The sequence below is a fragment of the Cornus florida genome, unplaced genomic scaffold, assembly GCF_030987335.1.
Source record: "Cornus florida cultivar Cherokee Brave unplaced genomic scaffold, ASM3098733v1 CherokeeBrave_3.0.0_Hap2_Chr11, whole genome shotgun sequence".
In the NCBI taxonomy this organism is placed as follows: domain Eukaryota; kingdom Viridiplantae; phylum Streptophyta; class Magnoliopsida; order Cornales; family Cornaceae; genus Cornus; species Cornus florida.
Genome location: NW_026775581.1, coordinates 43,115,430 through 43,138,525, shown reverse-complemented (window position 1 = coordinate 43,138,525; position 23,096 = coordinate 43,115,430). Strand labels below are relative to the sequence as shown.

Here is a 23,096-nt window from a genome sequence, read left to right as displayed (position 1 = left end):
TATGACTTAGCACATTAGCCGAGATACAATAGCCTAGACTCATGGGATTTGACTTTATTTACGCATATATTTAAGCATAGAATCTCCAGTAATTATGTTTGGTTTCCTTTTGTGTAATATTTAACATGTGGTCTTTTAATATATCAACACCAGTGAATGTGTGATTATTCTCTCTTCTTTTATAAGATTGTATAGAAAGATTTCAAAAGGAGAACGCAGCCCACAAGATAAGGAGTACCAAATAGGGCCCTCAGCTTCTCAATAAGCCCAAAAAAACAACTATCTCCCCCATGGATTTACAATTTCTCCCCGTAACCCAACAAAAAAGAGAACTAAGAATAGAGAACTTTAACGCCCCTATAGAAGACTCCTCCCCATCGAAAGATCTCCTATTATGTTTCCTCCACAACACCACAAAACACACAAGGGCACCACCCTCCAAAGGTCACGGGCATGGGGACCCACTATACACCCCCTCCAAGCCTCAATCATTCCTAACGCAGACTGGAGCATAACCCACTGCGCTCCGAACAAAGCCAAAAGCAAGCCCCAACTGTCCATAGCCACAGGAAAACGCAGCAAGAGATGATCGACTGACTATGCATCTCTCTTACACATGCAACACCATTCAAGCCTTTACATACACCTTGTCACAACCTCCAACAGCCATGTGGCTTATGCAAGGGACACTCAAGTCCTTTTCGCGACCAACACAAGGCCACCCAGGCTTTGTGGTCTATGCAAAGGCCATTGCAGATTGTACGATAGCCACCCTAGGATGTTTGTGAAACCCTATGGGGTCCTGTGAGGAGTTGTTTTGTAATCGAAAGCAAGTATTTCTAAATTTTACTCTTCTAGGGTTGGGTAAGCTGGTATCGTTGGTCTCCAACACCTAGAAGGCTTGGGAAAATTATTGGAAGTCTATAGAGATGTTTGGAATATTGAGAAGGAAGTTATCCGGCTATATGCAAGCAGACAACACTCCTAAAAAAGTTTGTATTTGGACTTTTCAGGAATGGTCTTAGAATATATTGCTGATTGTTTAAGGTCAGAGGAGACACTTTAATTAGTCAACATAATTTGTGGTGTTTTTGGAGTTATTTATTGTCGTGTGATAGAATATGGCAACTTTAATTATCATGGCTCAAGTTATGTGGGCGGTGGTGCCATTTTTCCCACCAACTCATCAGAGAATCCAAAGCTGGATTGTTCCAACTATTTGATTTGGGCACAGTCTATCAGGATGTTTACCGGTGGCAAAGGCAAGATTGGCTATATTACTAAATCTAGGAAAGAGTTAGATAAGACATATCCATAGTGGTATGCAGATAACGCTATAATTATGTTTTGGTTAGTCAATTCAATGCAACCAAACATAACCGTTGGGTATATGTTCATAAGACCACTAAGCAAATTTGGGATTATGTACAACGCACTTATTCTCATAGGTCGAAAAACGCAAGAATTTTTCAATTGGGGCAAGATGTGACCAGGATTACTTAGGGTGACTCGTCAAGCTTTGTGCTATTTGGGAGGACATGTCATAGGACGATTCCTTTCACTCTGGAAATATCCAGAGGATGCAATTTCTATGCGGGGATTGAGGAGAATAATCGAGTGTTTCAGTTTCTTGGCGATTAAACGACTTTGAGAATGGTCATGTTTATATGTTGGGCTTGTATTCATTCCCTACTTTGGAGGATGCATACTCCTATGTGTTATCGAATGAGAGCCGTCGGACTCATCCATTTACCACTCATCACTCTACTATGGCAGTTCGTGTTCCTAACCCTTCAGCGATTACACCATCCCAGTTAGTTCAGAGTTCTAACATCAGCCTTCCTCTTAGACGATAGTGTGGGAGTGTGACCATTGCAAGAACCTTGGTCACATCAAATCTCACTACTATATACTACATGGACACCCAACGCAACAAAAATATCAAGCCTAGATCCTCTGTGCATTTTGTGACACAATCGGACTCATTGTTTACTCCTGACAACTCTGCCTATTCAAGAACCTTGGTCACATCAAATCTCGCTACTATATACTACATGGACACCCAACGCAACAAAAATATCAAGCCTAGATCCTCTGTGCATTTTGTTACACAATCGGACTCCTTGTTTACTCCTGACAACTCTGCCTATTCATCCTCTGCCACGATTACCTTGACTTAAGCTTATTTGGACAAGTTCAAAGAGTTCTTCAACCAAATGGAGGCATCATCCCAGTCAACCTCCACTTATGCCCACTTGGCTACTATTCCATCTGCATACAAAGTATCTACATCTTCGATACAATGGTATCATAAACTCTAGTACTTCAAGCAATATGACGAGTATGCCCTCCTTCGACTCTTATAGCTGGCCATATATGCCTCGCAAATGGCTCTCGATCTTCCATTACTAGGAAGGGTCATATATTGGTTACTCCTTTAATTTTGTTAGATACACTTCATATTCCAGAGCTTACTTCTAATATTATTTATGTTAGTGGTGTTACTAAACTATTAAATTGTAGTGTAACTGTCAAAATTGAAGAGAGAAATAGACAATGAATAACAGAAGGATATACGTGATTCAGCCACCACTAGAGATTACATCCAAGGCACATAAAGCCCAAAGGGCTACATATCTTTATTATACTCTCTTGATTTTGTATACAATGATCACTAGGTAAAATGGGAAAGACTTGTAGGCACAGAATAGAAAATTGCTCTACAAGTATCCTTACTTTACAAATATTTTATAATAAAAGAATTACACAGAAAGTCAAATACAAATATGGTAACAAGTCTCATAGTAATATTCGAGTAATTTAAGTAAGGTTCCCCTCTCTCCCCCCCCCCCCCCCGGGCGCCGGCGGAGGGGTACACAAGATTAACTCAAGTGTCCAACTTGAAACTAATTATGAAGTTGTCGAGAGTCTAAGACGAGTAAATTTGAGACGAGTTGCTCCAGAGATCCAAGAAGAGTTGATCCGAAGATTCAAGACGAGACGAGTTGATCCAAAGATCCAAGACAAGACGAGTTGATCCGAGACGAGTTGATCTAGAGATCCAAGACAAGTCGATCCGAGATGAGTACAGTATAGAGTATGGTATGATAAACCTGCTATGATACTATGTCAAAATTGAAGAAATGAATAAAAAATAAAGAATACAAGGATATAATGTGGTTCAGCACCCCCCGCGGGCGGGGTTTACATCCACGACACAAAAAGCCCAAAGGGCTACATCTCTTCTATTACATTCTCTCTTGATGTTGATTACAATAACACCTCTATTTATAGGTGAATTGGGAAAGACTTGTACTTAGAGAATAGAAATTTCTAGCTCTACAAGTATTTTATAATAAAGGAATTATACAGAAAGTCAAATACAAATATGGCAACAACTTGTTGCCCAAGTATAGCAACGTTAACATTTTGTCAAGGAGTGATTTAAGGGCTTAAATCACTCCTATAATTATTCTCCAATACTCCCCCTCAAGTTGGTACACGGAGGTTTAACTAAAGTGTCAACTTGAAACTAAAAATGAAGTTGTCAAGAGTCTGAGACGAGTAAATCTGAGATGAGTTGATCCGGAGATCCGAGACAAGTTGATCCGAGATGTATTGATCCGAAGATCCGATACAAGTTGATCTGGAGATCCGAGCGGAGTATAGAGTAGGGTATGATAAACCTGCTCTAATACCATGTCAAAATTGAAGAGAGAAATAGACAAAGAAGAACAGAAGGATATATTCTCCACTTCTTTCCATCTCAATGTGTTTTTCAAGATAGGCGTCAAAGCGGATGATTGGTAGTGAGCATGAAGTGGAGGACCAATACTTGTAAGATGCTCCTTTCTCACCACAAACACATTCAATTTCCATATCTAGTAATGGTTCATCTAATAAAGCCCAATTGATGCATTAGCACTTGCGTTTAGCACACATTTCTTTCATTTATTTAAAACATTTGTTTCTTTCTTCATTTAGTAATGTAGCAGTCTCATATTTTTTCTATGAGACGTGTCACCTAGCTAAACATGTTCGTTCCAATTATACAGCTAGTAGTAATAAAACTACTTCAACACCTTTTGACTTTGTCCACTCAAATGTGTGGGAGGCCTTCCCCAGTTACTTCTAGTCATGGATTTCGATATTTTGTGTTGTTTATTGATGATCATAGCCGTGTTACATGGATCTATCTCATGAAGACCAAGAATGAGGTGTACACTAATTTTAAAAATTTTGCGTCACAACTCACCTTAACCCATATAAATACTACTTAATTGTGTAGATGTATTTTAAGGAAACCGTAAGCACCGAAAGGAGAGTGTGCAAAACGGAGAATATTTATACAGATTGGGATGGGTCGTGACAAGTGGTATCAGAGCCAACCCCAGCCCGGAAATAGGAGGTGTGCACAAGCCCATGCGGTAAGGCCAGTAAGGACACTAGGTCCCAAGAGAGGGTGATTATGACATCCCACTCGCTTTTGGGGGTGGGGTGGGGGTTGGGGAGGAGAAGAATTTGTTGAGCCTTTATGTGTAAACAACTCTTAATTGTGTAGAGGTGTTTTGAGGAAAACCATGAGCAACGAGAGGAAAGTGTGCAAAGCAGATAATATCTACACGAGTTGGGACAGGTTCTAACAAGTGACTTTGGTTCAGACTCATAATAGCCATACCATTGAAAGAGTACACTTATGGGGAGGTACAATGGTTATGCACAGAATTTGGGATTGAGCATCAAATGTCTAATGTTCAAACCCCTCAACCGAATGGTCGTTCTAAGAGGAAGAATCGTTACGTCCTTGACTTAACCAGAGCATCAAATGTCTAATCTGCATTGGCATAAATGTTCCCCAGTCGTTTTGGGGAGATACAGTTGTCTACATCACTAATAAGACCCCTTTTAAGGTTCTTAACTTTGCAGCCGACTCTCAATCACTCTTTTTTTTTAATTCCCCAGTAAGTCGTCGGCTGTTGATGCTTCAGCAATTAGGGCAGACTCCTGTAAAGTTTGACCCCAATGCATTGAAGTGTGTATTCTTTGTTTATTCTCAATCTCATAATGGTTACAGCTATCGGCGATTTATATCCATGCATGTCTCTTCTTTGAATATACCATACTATGATGGTTCATTTGGTTCTCAGAGTGAGTGCTTCCCATTGAACACAATTGATGATCACCTCCTTCAGTCTTCAAATCCTCTACCTCTTCATGTTTTCTCTTCTACTATTCAACCTCGTGATACCCCATCAGCACAAGGAATTGTTCCTTTTGCACATGTCTACAATCACAACAACAAGCTCAAGTTTCTACTCCTGCGACTCGATTATTGTGTTCCTTCGGCACCATCTCCGCCTTCTCAAGTTATTCCGCTTGATTATCGTCCTAGTGCTCTTTAGAAAGGTAAACGTTCTTGTACTTACCCTATTTCAAATCTTGTTTTTAATTGTGCTCTCACCCTCCTATCGTAGTTTTCTTGATTTTGTTGCCTCAATTCCTCTTCCTTGTAGTGTTGCAGAAGCAATAGCACAACCTCCATGGCGTAATGCTATGACTGAAGAATTGAAGGCACTACAGAAAAATCAGACTTGTGATATGGTTTTTCTTCCTGGTGATCGGAAGGTTGTGAGGGTGTCACTAGGTGGTTGCCAAGGGTTATACTCAGACCCATGGCAAAGATTATCAGAAAATTTTTGCCCCTGTTGCGAAGATGAACACCATCTACATATTATTTTTCATTGTTGCGATTCGTTCTTGGCCACTAATTCAGTTAGATGACAACAATGTCTTTCTCAATAGTGACTTACAAGAGTTGGTGTATATGGTTCCCCCTCCGGGCTTTTGCTCTCCTCCTCAATCCAAGATGGTTTGTTGTCTTCCCTGCTCCCTATATGGCCTCAAGCAATCCCCTCGAGGCTCGAGCTTGGTCTGATCGCTTGTCAGTGCCATGTTCAAATTTGGTTTCCATCTCAATGGAGCTAATATGAACTTGTTATTACACCATTCAGGCGGTAAGGCAATTGCTCTCATTTGTGTATATAGATAATATTGTTCTTAGCGGAAATGAAATTATAGGGATTGCTAAGGTTAAGAGCTATCTTGGTCGCTAGTTTGAGATTAAAGATCTTGGTCCCCTTCGGTATTTCTTGGGCATAAAGGTGGCTCGCTCCAAGACTGACATATTCATCTCTCAACGCAAGTGCGTTCTTAACTTGCTTTGTGCTTCTAATCAACTTGGCCCTCGTCATGTTGATACACTTACCGAGTAGAATCATCGATTAGTTGATTCTGGAGGGAGTTATTGTCAAATGTTGCTTAATATCAGCGGCTTATTGGGAAGCTCATATACCTATCCATGATTCAGCCTAAAATTGCTTATGTCGTAATTGTTGCGAGTCAATTCATGCCCTCTCCTCACACCCCTCATCTTAATGCAGCTATCAGATCCTTCACTACCTGAAGAGGTGTCCGGACCACGGTATTTATTTGTTGCCAATCATAGTTGCTTACAAGTGGAGGCCTAGACAGATAATAATTATGCACGATCAATTTTAGATAGGAGGTTGACTTCTCGCTACTACAATATTGTTTGTGGCAACTTGGTTACTTAGCTCAATAAGAAGCAGGATGTTGTCTCCCGATCAAGTGCAGAGGCAAAGTATATGCCTATAGCTCTTGGAGTGTGAGAGTTACCATGCCTGAAAACATTGATGATAGATTTGTGCCATAAAATATTACCTTTATTCTCACTTTACTATGACGACAATTCTGCCATTAGCATTACAACAATTCTTGTTCAGCATGACAGGACTAAGCATATAGATGTTAACTGGCACTTCATTCAAGAGAAGATTATCACTAGACATATTTGCAATCCGTTTGTCACTACCACTCAGCAACTTGCAGACATTCTTGCAAACGGCACGTGTTTGAAGACTTAAGGTGGCAAGAAAAGCACTCTTTTGAATCTTCCATTATCTCGCGGTTCTATAAGGTGGCAAGAAATTGATCGCTTCCATATTCTCTCTGTGTATTGGTTGATAGAGATCTTAATTCTTAGATGTGCCTTTTTCTCCATGAAAAAGTGAGAGGCCAACTACTTTTCTTTTGAAGGGCTATATTTTTTCTACTAAATAACACTGAGGGATCTCGTGCAACGTTTTGAAGTGATATTCTACCTCTAAAAGACTTTTCATCTACTTATTTTGTACCATCTAACAGGGCAAAGATGGATATACTCAGTTGGTGTTGTGCATGTGTGTGTGTGTGTGTGTGTGTGTGTGTGTGGTCGGGGACAAAGTATTACTATCTAATTAAAATTATAATATATATATATATAAATGTTATGATACGTTTTTTTTTTTTTTTTTCTATTTTTTAAAATATGTCTTAATATATATTAATACAACATGACTATCATGAGGACACTTTCACCGCTTCGATCCTTGAACGTGTTAGATTGAGAGGCCGATCTATATAGCCTTGTGGCTCAATGATTAAAATGCGCACACTTAGTGAGAGCATCCTCGTCAGAACTTTATCATATGCTTAATATAACCTAAATAATGAGGAACTTATAATTTAAAATAATTAGAATAAAACAACTTAAATAAATAAGATGAAGAAACTAATACGGAAAAGCAGAGAGAGAGAGAGAGAGAGAGAATAATATATATAAATACTTCAATGTAGTATTGAAATGTTGTACTAATGACTACAACTGAAATGGAATTACTTTTTCTTGTACTAGGATTTGGATTTTTGGAAGAATAAAAAGGTGTTTATGAACTTTGGAGAGGGGAGGAGGGAGGTTCTATGTAAGTTTTTTTTTCAAACCGACTATTAATAATTATAAAAAAAGAATATTATAAAAACGATTTTCGAAAAAAAAAAGGGGGGGGGAGAATTGCTCTGCCCCTGCCCATCTTCTTAAAAATTTCTTGTTCATCATAAAAATTAAAGGTGGTCATCGTAATTCGTACAAATAGGTAACTATTGATAGAAGATGGTAGACCTATATAATACTTAGAGAAGGCGATAGTACCAAGGGATATAATTTGATGGGAACTCACATAAATTATCTAATAAATGTATAGTGAGAAAAAAAAACTAGAGTTGATACTATATGTTGAGAAGAGTAATTTTTCTATAAACGTAGGATTGCACGAAAGATCAGTGCCGCATCCATATTTAATTACAATACTTTTAGATGAAATAATGTAGGGGCATGTTGTTTGCATATGATATGGCATTATTAAAAACTTGAAAGAAAGCCTTGGCAACAAAATTAGAAATACTGAGAAATTGGCTTCAAAATTCAAAATACTAAAACAAAACTATGAAATGTAAATTTAATACTGTATTAAGGTATAAAAATAAAAGTACAACAATTCAAGACCGAAAGGATTAGTCAGAAGGACGGAGACAAATAAGGCCGGGGGGCACGTATCCCCCATAGCTGGGCCCCATTTAATTTTTACTTTTATTCCTACATATTTGTAAAATTTTGCGAAATGCACCCCCCCCCCCCCTCTCTCTCTCTCTCTCTCTCTCTCTTAAATTTCTCTTTCTAAAAATCTCTTTATTTAATTTTCTTTTCTCTTTTACTCTTCTTCTTCTTCTTCTAATTCTTTTAGTTCCCTTCAACAAAATTTATATTCCTCTTCTTCAAATTCTTTTAATTCCCTTCAACAAAATTTATATTCCTCTTCTTCAATCAAATCCTATTTTTTTTCTCATTCAAAGTTCCCTCATTTTTATTTTTATTTTTATTATCTTCTTCTTCTCCTTCACGCTTTTCATGCTTAAGGTTGTTTCGAGAAGAGTCTGAATGTTATGCTCTCATTCCAAAGAGGGTGGGGTTGTTGGATGTTCGGGATTTTCGACCTATTAGTTTGGTGGGAAGCATATACAAGTTTATTGCCAAAGTCCTTGCTTTTAGATTGAGAAGAGGCTTGGATGGGGTCATTTCCGACTCTCAAAATGCTTTTGTTGGAGACCTTCAGATTTTGGATTCAGTCGTTATCCCTAACGAATGTCTTGATTCCAGATTGAGTAGTGGGGTTCCTGGTGTTCTTTGCAAATTGGACATTAAGAAGGTATACGATCACGTGAGTTGGAGCTTTCTTCTCTATTTGCTAGAGATGATGGGGTTTGGTGATAGATGGAGGAGATGGATTCAATTTTGCTTTTCCAGTGCTCGCTTCTCAGTTCTCGTGAACGGGTCTCTGACGGGATTCTTCCCTAGTTCGAGGGGTTTGAGGTAGGGGGATCCGCTCTCTCCTTTTTTGTTCCTTATTGTGATGGAGGCCCTTAGTAAATTGATGAGGAGGGCTGCTGACTTGGGTTTTCTGAGAGGCTATAGGGTGGGTAGGGATGCAGCTAGTGAGTTGGAGATCTCTCACTTGATGTTTACAGATGACACTATTGTGTTTTGAGATGCGAATGTGTCTCAGTTGAGATATTTGAGATGTGTTTTGATATGGTTCCAAATTGTCTCCGGTCTGAAAGTGAACGTGGGGAAGAGCGTTTTGGTGCCGGTTGGGGAGGTTCCTGAGATCGCGTCCTTAACAAATATTCTTAGGTGCAAAATTGGTTCTTTTCCCATCTCTTATTTGGGTTTACTCCTTCGGTCTCCTCGTGGAGTGTGGGGAGCTAGGATCCTGTAGTGGAAAGATTCAAGAGAAGGCTGGCGGGATGGAAAAAGCAGTATCTTTCTAAGAGTAGAAGGGTCACTCTAATAAAGAGCACCCTTTCAAGCCTCCCTACCTATTTTCTCTCTCTGTTCCGAATTCCCTCTTCTGTGGCTGAGAGGACTGAGATATTGCAGCGGAACTTTCTTTGGGGGGAATTGGGGGAGGAGTTCAAGTTTCATCTGGTTCACTAGGAGCAAGTTTGTAGTCTGATCCGAGTAAGAGGCTTCAGGCTTGGTAAAAAGAAGATTGGTGCATTTCAATAGGGCTCTCCTCGGGATGTGGCTTTGGAGGTTTGGGTTGGAGACGCATAGGCTATGGAGGAGGGTGGTTGCGAGTAGATTTGGGGAGGGGAGTGGAGAGTGGAGTTCCCTTGAGGTGCGTTTTCCTAGGGGTGTTGGGGCTTGGAAGTTTATTCCAAAGAGGTGGGACGATTTTCTAAACACATTATATTTCGGCTCAGGGATGGTAGGAGGATCCATTTCTGGGAGAACGTTTGGTGTGGTGATTGCTCTCTTGCTCTCTCTTTCCCTCGACTCTTCAGGATCGCCACATATAGGCAAGCCATGGTGGTCGACTGTTATCGGCATAATAGTGGGAGATCGTCTTGGGATGTTTGTTTCACCATGATTGGGAGATTGAGGACGCCATTGATTTTTTGGAGTTTTTGTATCTATAGGAAAATATGGGTGGAGTTTCTGATGGTTGGGTGTGGGTCACTACTTCTGAGGGTTGTTTTCATGTTCGTTCCTTCTATAGATGTCTCATGGAGAAGCCAAGGACTCCTTTCCCGTGGAAGGCTGTTTGGTGCTCTTAGGCCCCCCTCAAGGTGGACTTCTTTGCTTGGACTTCTGTTTTGGGGAAGATCTTGACCTAGGATAATTTGAAGAGAAGGAATCAGGTTGTGGACAATTGTTGTTGCATGTGCCTTCGAGATGAGGAGACAGTGGATCACATTCTTTTGCATTGCGTCATGTCCAGGGATTGTTGGGATTCGATGCTTGGTTTGTTTGGGGTTCAGTGGGTCATGCCCAGGTCCTCCACAGGGTTGATTAAGGCTTGGAGAGGTTGTGCAGTGGGGGCCCAAGTCCGGGATGTTTGGAGGGTTATGCCATTGTATATCTGGTGGTTTGGCTCGAGAGAAACAGGAGATCCTTTGAAGGAAAGGAGAATCCTAGTTCCATACTTAAGTTCTCTATTATTACCACTCTTTTTTGTTAGGTTGCAGGAAGAAATTATAGATCTTTTGAGATTGTAGATTTTTTGGACTCTATGAAAGTTTAGAGGCCCCATTTGGCCTTGTGTAGTTCTCTTGGGATGCGCTCCTCTTTTGGGCGCTTTTTATACAATTTTACTAATCAAAAAAATAAACAAAAATTTCTTATCTCTTTTTAAAATTTCTTCTTCTTGCACTCATGTATGATGTATGTGCTGTAACTTTTTTTGTTTTTCTCCTCTTCTTATTTAATTTTATTACAGCAATTTTATAATGTCCTTATTCTTTACTTTTGAGTTCTTTTTTTTTTTTTCAAAAATGATTTAATTTTTGAATCTTAATTTCACACTTCAATTTTCCGGTTTGCTGTCTTGCTGCACTATTATCTATCATGTTAATTGGGAAGAAAAAAATATTACTTTGTTATGCTCATTATGTCCCCCCGGAAATATATTCCTGGCTCAGTCCCTGATTACTCAAAATAACCATTTTGGATATCAGGATCAATAATACAAAAGAGGAGAGGAAGAGAGAGAGGGAGAGAGGCAATTAGTAAGATTGGAGCAGGTTCGACAAAATAGAGTTAGGCCTGCAGTGTTGGGAGTGAATAAAGATTCTAATAAAATAAACTAAAAGGCAAATCTTGTAGGGCTGTTATTAAGCCAACTAACTTACAGTCTTACATGGAGGAAAATGCTAGGCAAAAAAGGAGAAATAAGAACATCTTATACATGTAATTGAAATTAGAATGTTGAGATGGATGCTAAAAGGAACTAGTGTAATAACCATGTAACTGAAAAAGTTAGCAGTAACTTCAATTTATGATAAAATAAAGCAGTAAATCTAGGTGGCATGGACATATACAACATAAACTATAGATGTCCTAATAAGGAAAGTAATATTTCTTCATAGAAGATAAAAGACAAAGAGGCCAACCAAAATTAATTGGATGAAGTAGAAATGACTAAAAAAAATCAGATATAGTAGGAGATATAGCTTGTAATAAAAAAAGAAAAATAAAATTCATGCGCTCAACACCACTCATATGGAATAGAGGCAATCATGACGATGGACCGTAGTTCCTAAAAATAAGAGCCAACATATTCGGTTGAGGTATCACAAGAACAAAAACTACAAGTAAATCCTCGACAAATCCCCTCAAGGTAAAAGTGGTACAAGGTCTACCAGTTTATCAGCTGTTTTCCCCGTGTCCTTCCGTGAATGAACAAAAATCATAGCTTGGTGCCCTTGCCTTAATGAATCAACAACCTGTCAACAAAAAGTATTAATTATACCAACAAATGTTCATTTCAGGAATTTTAGCATGAATCATGATATAGAATCCAAGAGTACCTTATTATAGCATATTTCATTCAATAGCTCATTACGAGCATGGAAGTTCGGCTCGCTAATTCCAATATACTGCTGTGCAAGAGGCACTGGACGATAGCTAGAATCAAAGAAGAAGAGACCTTTATCTGGACTGACCCTCAGAAATTGTGCAACCTAGATTACAAAGGAGAAAACCAACAAGTAGTAGTCAAGACCAAAAGGATGCAAGGAATACGGAAGGCAGAAATAATGAATTTAATATCCCATAGATCAAAAGTATGCTCATGAACTTCCAAATGGCAGGGCAGAGTAACAGGATGCACCAACCTCCAAATAGTTGGGAAGAGTGGCTGAAAGTCCCACAATGCGTATCATAGACTGTGTGGACTCCACCTGTCAAAAACATCACAAGTGCTGAAACACTAATAGATTTTTAAGTGAACAAGTAAACCTAATTCGTAAAAACACTAAATTTAGACCAATTCTCATTGTATGACATATAAATCTAAAAGTTGTAGTACATAAACGTTTTCAAATGCAACTCATCAGATTCAAATCCTTTAAAAAAAAAAAAAAAAAAAAAAAAAAAAGCCCAAGAAACAAAAATTGGACTACGGCCACCGCAGAGCAAAATCTCGGATTTGTTCTCACGAGTCAAGGGCATTTACTACTATGCACTCAATGAATCTTGATAAATTATTATACAGAAGTATGCTGAAGACCAAATGATTAGTCATCAATAGAGAATGAAGGAAAAGAATCAACACATCTTATGGTGTGCAAGGTTGAGAAAATTTTACAAACGCGATAACCAATTCAAATATTTTAAACCTGATACGGCCCAGTGTCCGTTACACATGTTCCCGTGTTTGAACCATGTCGAATAAAATTGAATTCGCACATCAGCTGAAGAGATAACATTACCGTACATTTCACCAAAATTTCTTTAATGAAACAAGAGAGAGAGAGAGAGATCCAGAATATCATCGAAACAATTTGTCTTGTATTATGTTCCAATTGTGAATCAAAGCAGATGGATTGCAGGATTCGAACCTGATTCCAAGTCTTCTTCGAATTTAATTGCAAGCTTCCCTTCTTCATATTTAAATATAGGAAAATTCCAAACTGTTGTTCACTACAAGTAGACTTTATAAGGGCAGCTCTAAATTTCAATAACTAAAAACAGCTTCCTCTTAGGTGACGGCTAAATTTGAAAAGACTTTGTTGCCAAAAATATGCAGTCTTGAAATCCTAAGCTTTTCTTGTAAACACCCTGATTTGGATAAGCAGAACAAAAGTGAATTTAAACCACGTGCAACAATTTCTCTTATACAATACAATTTCTCAGTTCTTCACCACTAATCACAAACCTTTGGCCATCTCCAACAAAACCATCTCCAAAGTAGCACAATGAAAGCTGATGGCCTTGGGAGCAAACCCCCAAAATAGAGAACGGTATGAAGAATGGATACTGGATAAAGAGATGGCTAGAAATTCCGTAGCATCGACTAATGTCACATGAATGTCTCAGCTCATGGTTGTAAAGGCCTTCAACTTTGAAACATCCAACTGGTATTGACCCAGTTGCGGACTACTAACCAAATTGAAAATTTTCGGGCAGGGTCGGTGTGCGGGCACCCGAACTTAACAATGTCCGAGTGTCGGCCAGTGTCACTGTCATGTGTCGAACACAAGTACTTCACGAATTTTTGAGTCGTCGATGTAACATAGATTGAGACTAAACAATCTAAACAAGTGTTGAAATGATTCTTTGGAAACAAGGTCATCCCACCCAAAATCGTCCAAAAAAATGGAAGTATAAGGCCATGTTCAATAATGTATCTAACTGAGGGAGAAGTCAACATTTCAGAGGAAAATTACTTTCCAAGTGTAATAGCCATATAAAATAATAGCATTTAATTTTAAATTAAAGATTTTAATTAACTTACTATATAAGAAATCTTATTAAATTGAAAATCCTAATTCAACTAGAACTCCACTTATAACTTAATGTACAACATATTTTCTATAGTAAACTAAATTGGTTTGATATAACACGATAAAAACACACGTGAAGACATGGTTTAGAAAGAGTGGAAGCAAAGGTACAAATGAAGAGATTTTAGATACAACCATGTGAATTTGAAAGCGTGCCGGTCAAGTAAAATCTTTACTCACTTCTACTAAATAATTTTGGGAATGAAGATTAAAATTTTCATATGGAACCTCACGAGATGACTGCAGATATTTATATCTATTTTACATATAAATTTGTATACATGTTCTAGGTGATACCCGTGCACATCCCAAGTATTTTAAATATTTTACTCCATGTTACGTCTATGTAATCTGTTTAGAATATATAAACAGGTGAAGTTTCGAACAGAGTAGAACTTATATAATTTATAAACATGTAAAGTTTAGAGCAGAGTAGAATTCTGTAACATGCAAAGAAGACGAAATCTGAGACCATTGAGATTCAATATTTTATATATAAGCATGTATAGATTTATAATTATTTACATATAAAATATAGCAGCAATCAGGTTTGGGGGTAAATTTGAATGAATTAGTTGAGTGTATATGTATTCATATATATAGATGCACTAGTATGTACATACGCATATGAAGAGTACCATAAATTCAGAATATATGTGCGCGCGAATAGACTGCAATAGTTTGAATTAGTACACTTAATCCTCAAGGAAGGAAACTGAAAAGATTAGAAGCCATGGGCAACCCATAGTTTTTTGGCATAAAGTTTGTCCAATCTACGTGTCAATTTTACATGATTTTTGAATTTCAGATACGTTTTATAAGGAAGAATTAGAGGTTTAGGTAAATTTCAAAGATGGATAAGTGGGTGAAATTGGGGCCCATTTTTTTTTTTGTTCAATGGATAAATTGGGGCATGATTTTGAGTTGGAAAGAATACAAAACTGGATTTAGTCATGATCAAAACAACAACTTTGGCTCAAAATTTTAAGCAAGACATTAAGATTTTGGATGTAATTTTGGTATATGGAGTGCACCGTGTTTAGTAGATTGAGCATGTGAAATTTTATCTTTTTCCGAAATTTTTTGATAATCGAAGTCCAAGCCGAAAGATGTAGGAAAATTTCAGAAAATTCATTATTGCAGGAACAGTGTAGTAACGTGGGGGAAGAGGAGGTCGGCTGTGAACACCCAGGTTACCCAACCCATATTGGAGTGCTTTGACCTGTTCTATCTGGATTTGACCTTTAATTTTAAAAAATGTAACTAAATTAAACTTAAAGTAAAAATAAGAGAGAATAAAGAATAAAAGAATAAATTAAGGAAAACTAATGGAAATTTAAACTTCATTGCTGATAAATAATAGAAACAAAATAAAGTGGAAACTTGTTCTAATAAAATATGTAATTGTATCACTGTGCATTTAAGTTAGAAGAATGAGAAATCTAAATCACTCACCGAAACTTTGTATTAAATTAGTTATCAGGGGCAGAGAACCGAAAAGTTTTCTATTTATAATTTTATATGGCCCACAAGGACTTAAAGGTTCAAATCCCAAACATAGCCACCTCAAAAAAAATCACAATCTATTAGTCTCATTGAGCCTTTAGTTCATTTAAACTCAATAGTTTTAGTTTCCTAAGCCCAATAACAATTGTAAATCATATATGCAGTTGTATATACTATATAATATACCAACTTACTTTTCTTGTTTTTAAAACTAAAGCTACAGGTTTCAAATTATTCTTTGTTTGTGATGTCAAAGCTTCTCAGAAGTCTCAAACGTCAAATCTCGGAAGAACAAAATAAGAAATTACTTTTCTTTATTTTTGTTAGTTAATATTGGCATTTTTATTTATTTTTTCTTGCAAATCTATGACATACTTGACTAGATAGACACAAATCTTTTTTTGGAAACAAATATAAAAAATGTTTGGTCAGATATATTTTTGTATACATCTAATAAATAATAGGCTAATTTTTGCTTATTGTGAATAATTTCATGGAATAATGGCATTATTAGTTGGTGATATGGTTTTATTTAATGTTATTGTGGATGGTTTGTGATGTTTGATTAAAATTGTTAAATTTTGGATGTGGAAATAAGCAATACAACTAGGAAAAGGGAAGAGAGAAAGATGGAGAACACAGGCATATACATGGTTCGGCACTAAGGCCTACATCCATGGACAAAGTGCCACTAATGGCTACATTTCTATCATTCAGATATATTTTGCTTGAGTACAAAGAGCCTATGTATAGGCACGGTAAAGATAAGAAAATATGGAAGGTGTACAATAGTCAAAGGAGGCACCAGAATTGGTGGAGGATTTTGCTCCACCATTATAAAGAAATATTTATAATTGGAAGGAAATTGACCGGATCACCATTATTGATGGAGGATTTTGCTCCACAATTATATAGAACTATTTATATATTTCAACACTCCCCCTCAAGTTGGAGCATGAATATCATGAATGCCCAACTTGCTAAAGAATCGCCTTAAAAGATGATGAGAAGTTGTCCGGAACAAAGCCAAGAAATTGACCAGATCTTGCCGGGGAAAATAAACTGGAACTCGCCGGGGAAAATGGCCAGAACTAAGCCGGGAAAAGGCCGGAACTAAGCCGGGAAATGGCCGGAAGAACGCCGGGAAATGGGCCGGAACAACATCGGGGAATGCCGAGGTGCTGAACCATCCGAAAAACGGACCGGAAGGGAAAGGAATGTGAAGACATAGAGAATATGCTCTATGATAATAATACCAATACTCCCCCTAAATTCTAGATGAGATTACAAGAACATCTAAATTCTAGATGAGATTACAATAACATCTAGGCTCTGATACCATGTTAAATTTTGGATGCGGAAATACGAAATGCAAATAGGAAAAGGGAAGAGAGAAAGATGGAGAACATAGGCATATACATGGTTCGGCACTAAGGCCTACATCCATGGACAAAGTGACACTAATGGCTACATTTCTATTATTCAGATATATTTTGCTTGAGTACAAAAAGCCTATATATAGGCACGGTAAAGATAAGAAAATATGGAAGGTGTACAATAGTCAAAGGAGGCACCATGATTGGTGGACGATTTTGCTCCACCATTATATAGAAATATTTATAATTGGAAGGAAATTTACCGGATCAGCATGCTTGATGAAGGATTTTGCTCCACAATTATATAGAAATATTTATATATTTCAACAAAAATCATGCACTGAATTTAAGTGTTGGACTAGATATTCCTGTATTAAATTTGGGGGCATGACACCAAGGGAAAAGGCAAGTCTCTCTAAAAACCCTTCCTCCCGTACTAAAGCAGTTCAAGAGCATCAGCGTGGAAGTTCACTGGTGAGGAGTGAGGACAAAATCTATTTGTTTAAAAAAGGAAAACTATAAATCAATTAAGTAATTGTAGTACAACATCAGAAAGAAAAGCCTCCTCTTCCAGCTCGGAGCGACTTCAAGTTTCCGTTTCCAAGAATTAGAGAACAAAAAGAAAAGATAGAAAAAGAAAAGAGGTCCAAAGTGCACACGTGCTTGTTCGGTAGGCGTCGGTCGCCCATCTTCGGAGTTCATTCATTACTACCTGCTGGTACACATTTCATTCTTTCAGTTGAAGCCCAGAAACGGGGTGACAGTATTGATGAAGAGGATTTTGCATGGGGGCCTTTGACATCCCAGCAATTCCTGCATGTATCTAAAATGTCCCTTTCTAGCCATTTTATTGGCTCTAGACATTAAATTATGATCTGGGTTATAAAACAACTTTTGCTCAATGTTAATGTCCCAAATTTTCTCGTGACTACTTTCACAAAACAAAGAAAGGGGATTCTGGGGAATTACAAAACAAAGGATTCCACCACTTCAGCTCTTTCTTTTCTTTTATGCTCTGGAGACAGTCGACCATTTCCTCCAGGATTGCATCCTTAGTGACATATACAGAAAGGTGCAAGATCTCACTACATAAAGTGGTAAGTGCCAAGTCCAAGGCCAAGCCTAATACGAATCCAGAACTTTCACTCTTTGGTTGACCACTGGCCTACCAACTCCCTACATATAAGCACTAGTACAACATGTCACTTCCAAGGAAAGATCAAATTAAACTCTCACATGCCTCACTACAATTCAGGCAGAACATGCCACTTTCAAAGAATGTGTGATGCCTAAAGGAAAAAACAAATAAAAGTCTAGCCAAAGTACGAATCTACTCAGCCTAAGTAGGACTCTACTCAAACCTTACTACATGAGACATCCCCCTACTAAAAAGGGAAAGAAAGGAAAAGAAAATATTGTGTTTTTAAATTTAAAATTGAAATTTCAATATTTATCAAAATGAATAGATAAAAAGTCTAACCTAAGTAGAACTCTACTGGAACTTTAATACACAGGACCCCCCTCCACTGAATTAGGTTTTCCTCATATGTAAAAATAAAAAATAAAAAAAACAAACACAGGCACACACTGAAGGAAAAAGAAGCAGAGAAGACATACCTAAGCAAATCTGAAATCGAGAAAATAGAAAGTAGCATTCCTATTTTATTTCTTTATATTTTTGTGTCTAAGACAACTCAATCTCAATTTGTAGCATGCTAGTCTCACATATAAATATCTACAAAAGTGAATTCATAGTTTTTATGAGATATCAAGAAATATAATCTCACTGAATGACCTGACCCTTCTTACTAGGAATCAATATTTGCCAGAAAGGTGGAATTTGTTAGTTTTTATGAGATATCAAGAATTATAACTATTTGCCTATTCAAATATAGGTATATACTATCGGTTCACATAAGTTTCCAATGGAAACTGTATATTTAATGTATATGGGATGTATGTTTGTGAATGAATATCTATTCACCCATCAATATGTGTGTGTGTGTACAATGCATACTGCGAACCAACATATATGTAGGTTAGCATATGTATTATAAAGATAGATTTGGATGATGGAAAAAAAAGGAAAAAAAAAAAAAAAAAACACAGTTATAAGATGAGAAAAACCAAGATAATTCCATAGCTGATCTATCGACTTAGAGGCCATATTTTGGTCAAGATACAGCTCGTCTAAACATAATTTATATACCGTTAGAATCGTCTTATTTTGTAGATAATTCCCTAAAATTTTGTATCATTTTGAGGTCGATTGATAGAAGAAACTGAAGATTAAAGTTGAATCGGAGAAGATGAAAGTTGATCTATACATCTGTTTACTTATGTTGAGCAACGGGTTATGTATCTAGTTCCCACACCAAATTGGGTATTGGATAAGATGTTCTTATATTCAAACTTGAGGGCGTTACAGAATGACCTCACATAACATCTTAAATCTTGGTGATGTTAATAAGGGTTTGACTATAATGTTATACACTAGTGGTTTACCCATTGCATTCCCTTCTCTCAGTGGCTCAAAACTGCATGTGCAAAAGAAACAACCTAGAAGTAAAGGAAAAATTAGAAAGTATTACATGAAAAGGTTTGGATAGAAAAACAGAACCATACAAACATATCAATACACTATCAAAGATACATCAAAAAATAAAGAACAAAATAAGTAGAGCTCAACCACAAAGTTAAGTCATATATACCAAAATCCCTGTGCTGATTGAAAAAAGACATTGGTGGACATTCAATACTGAGAATTAGAAGAATGACAAAACATGGGACACCGAACCTGAATGGATATGGGTCACCATACCTATAATAAATACTACTAAGAGAAGATTATACCTAGCAGAAATTTTACCTGACGAAGGGTCCGAGCAACTAATGCCTCTATTACAGGGCCTCTATCATCGTTCAACAGATGTACCTCATCAATGATTAGGAGCTTCACCAGCATTGAGAGTGCCATGTCACTGCTTTTACGAGTAATGACATCCCATTTCTCAGGTGTTGTCACTATCATCTGATTAAATTTTAAAAAATAAATAAGGGTTTAGCACTAGTTCTAATTTGCATGTTGCCCAAGCAAAACAAAGCACATTTCATATGTCTAGCAAACAACCTGAGTTTCCTCGAGTTCATTCCTAGAAAGTTGCATGTCTCCAGTAAGTTCTTTCACAGTCATATTCAATGGAGATAAACGATGGCTAAATGTTGATGTAACCTCTGCAGCTAATGCCTAGAGAAGACATGACCAGATATTAACAATCAGCCAAAAGATTAACACCAAATTATAACAAAGATAGGTTCTACCTTCATAGGAGCAACATAAACTATCTTAAATTCATCTTTATGCAAGTAACCATCCTTGAAGTGCTGTCCAATCTGCCATAAAGCATTTCTCTTCATCAACCAAATAAATACTAAATTTTAAAGGAAAATTCAAATTTGAGCTCAAAATATATATATATATATTATGTCTGCATTGGTGTATGGTCAATTTTACCAAATAATGTTGAATGCAAGGTCATCACTTTCTAATAATATCAGATATACCTTCTTTTTTTTTGTAAGTAAGAATGTATTAGAAAGCAAGCGTTCAAAAGGGGAACGCATCCCAAAAACAACCAGAAGCCGAAGCCATATCTTACGGACCCAAAGAGCCCAAAAATTCTACAAATTCATCAATTGAAGTACAATTTCTCCCCCTCACCCAACTAAAGAGAGAGCTAATTATATGAAGTTTCAAAGAAATCTACATTTGACCAATTTGATAAAAATATGTGCAATTAATTGTAAAGTACATAAGAGGTAACTGCAAAATCTACATAGCCATGAATTCATGAAACCATAAGCTTCTATTAATATAAATAAATGATAAATATTTTTTTTTATAAGTATAAATAAATGATAAATACTATTCAATACCACCATCCTATGGCACTACTGTGGATAGTTCTCTTGAATATCAAAAAGACAAACCAATTAATGATTAAAAGCCTTGCCATTATTTGTCCCCAAAAATTCTCAACTGTAATCAATAATCATATCTGAATTTTCTCGTCATTATTTGTCCCCAAAAATTCTCAAGTGTAATCAATAATCATATCTGAATTTTCTCCCATCAAAATTTAAAATTATTCAAGGTGGGTGCATTCCTAAGTTTCACCATGAAATAAATTTCCCCCTTAGTTTTAAAAAAAATAACACAGCTTCAGAATTGGAAAAGAGAGAGAGAGTTCCTTTATTCGCGGTTCTTGAGGGATCGTTACTAAATACAATGGTAAAAACTAGGACTAACAAGTGTGAGGATGGGGTCAAGTCTACCAGCGTCTCCTTTGTGAAAAATAATGTCAAAGGTCAGATCTATCTCCAGCCTTCCCCTCCAAGCACTTTGCCAAAGTGGGGACATCCACTAGGTAATGTCCTTTTTTGCAATCAGTTCTTTTACTTTCATGAACAAAACTCACATTTGATGAAGGAAGTAATACTCTCCACCTTTTGGCTTTTGCATAAATTTCTAAATCTCTTTTAAAATATTTTCTTAGTATTCTAACCAACTCTTAATGCATTAGGAAATTTGAGTTTGTTTTTAAGAAAAGTAATTAACTATCGTATCTCCCTCTTTTTTTTCCCTGAGCATGTATTCTTTATTTAACAAATAGTCATTTTAATCTTCTATAGTTTTCAAATTTTCATTTAAATAACCAACACAAATTTCAAATTGTTAAGGTATTAAGTCATGTGTTGGCAAATTTCCACATAGAACTAGGGTCGTAAGATTGAAAAAACAAAAAATAATTCATGAGTAATTTATCTACAACCAAGGAAAATGATGAAGATCAAGAACACGACAAAGAATTCGTCAACCTCAATCACATATTTAATAAGCAGTAACTACCAAAAAAGGGAAAAAAAGAGCACAATCACATATTAAGGTTAAGGAAAATATCTGGCTTAAGATAATTTAGGATGGAATGATTTATTAGATACGTGGACCTCACCTAGGTTTGATCTTTAAAAGGCTCAAAATTAATGTTTGAATATGTTTTTAAAATTCAAGGAAATTGAATTTTATATTCAAGAAAACATTCATCAAATCTGGGTAATTCACAAACTTAAAATGTTAATTGAATCTCTTCACATAAACACCAAGCCTCTGGTGTTAGAACTTCTTATGCTATCTCTTCATCATAAGCTTCATCATAATACTGTATTCTTGTATCTTTAGAAAAGCATTGAATTCTCTCAGTTTCCATGCTAATGGTTATTATTTTCATCTTAGTATACATTATGCTTATCTTGATTACTTCAAAAAAAAAAGTAAGAGTTTCATTAAATATTGCTTATTATTATGTGTATACTGTATAGAATTTCTTTTCTTTTCTTTCTCTTTTTCTATATATATATTTTTTTCAAGGGATGTCTTATGTTTTGTTACCATCTGCAAATTTCAGCTGCAACACTAATTCAATGAAAAAGAATCAAAACTGATCTCAAAGTGTGTAAGTTGGTCCTTTTTCACTTTTTTTTTCCCCCTTTTTCTTTTCAATACAAGATCTGTGGACAAAATATCTGTCATTATTAGTCATCTATATTGATTCCCAAAGTTTCATGGCTTTTGACACTATTTTGGTTAAATTTTCAATGTAGATTTTCCTTCTTGATATTTTAAAATATTAATTTTTTTCAACTTTCTATGCTGTTAAAACAAAATGTATCTTAACGCTAATTTCAAAATTATTTATCATGTTCATTGCATTAGTCAAAGGGCTAGTTATTGAACATAAAATAGCGCAAGCCAACAATCACATTGAAACTGTATGCAGTAATTTCAACCATTTCTGGGGCATAACATTACTTCCATATCTAACTAGACGACAGAGCAGAATGCCTGAGGGCCTAGTATGGCTACGACAACAAGTAGTTACAGTGTTCTAGTGTCAACAAAAATGTTTAAGGCAC

General features: G+C 36.6%; 1 protein-coding gene across 2 annotated transcripts in view; it reads right to left on the bottom strand.

Moving 5' to 3' along the window:
- LOC132284656 (DExH-box ATP-dependent RNA helicase DExH14) overlaps positions 1–23,096 on the bottom strand; it is an 87,981-nt gene that overhangs the window by 56,924 nt on the left and 7,961 nt on the right. For both annotated transcript variants that reach the window (XM_059786780.1, XM_059786781.1), the window contains 6 exons: positions 20,445–20,516; positions 20,254–20,370; positions 19,993–20,154; positions 12,571–12,636; positions 12,265–12,417; positions 12,097–12,180 (listed from right to left, as the gene is read on the bottom strand). In XM_059786780.1, the coding sequence (XP_059642763.1) occupies positions 12,097–12,180; positions 12,265–12,417; positions 12,571–12,636; positions 19,993–20,154; positions 20,254–20,370; positions 20,445–20,516 (654 nt within the window). The remainder of the gene's footprint in view (positions 1–12,096; positions 12,181–12,264; positions 12,418–12,570; positions 12,637–19,992; positions 20,155–20,253; positions 20,371–20,444; positions 20,517–23,096) is intronic.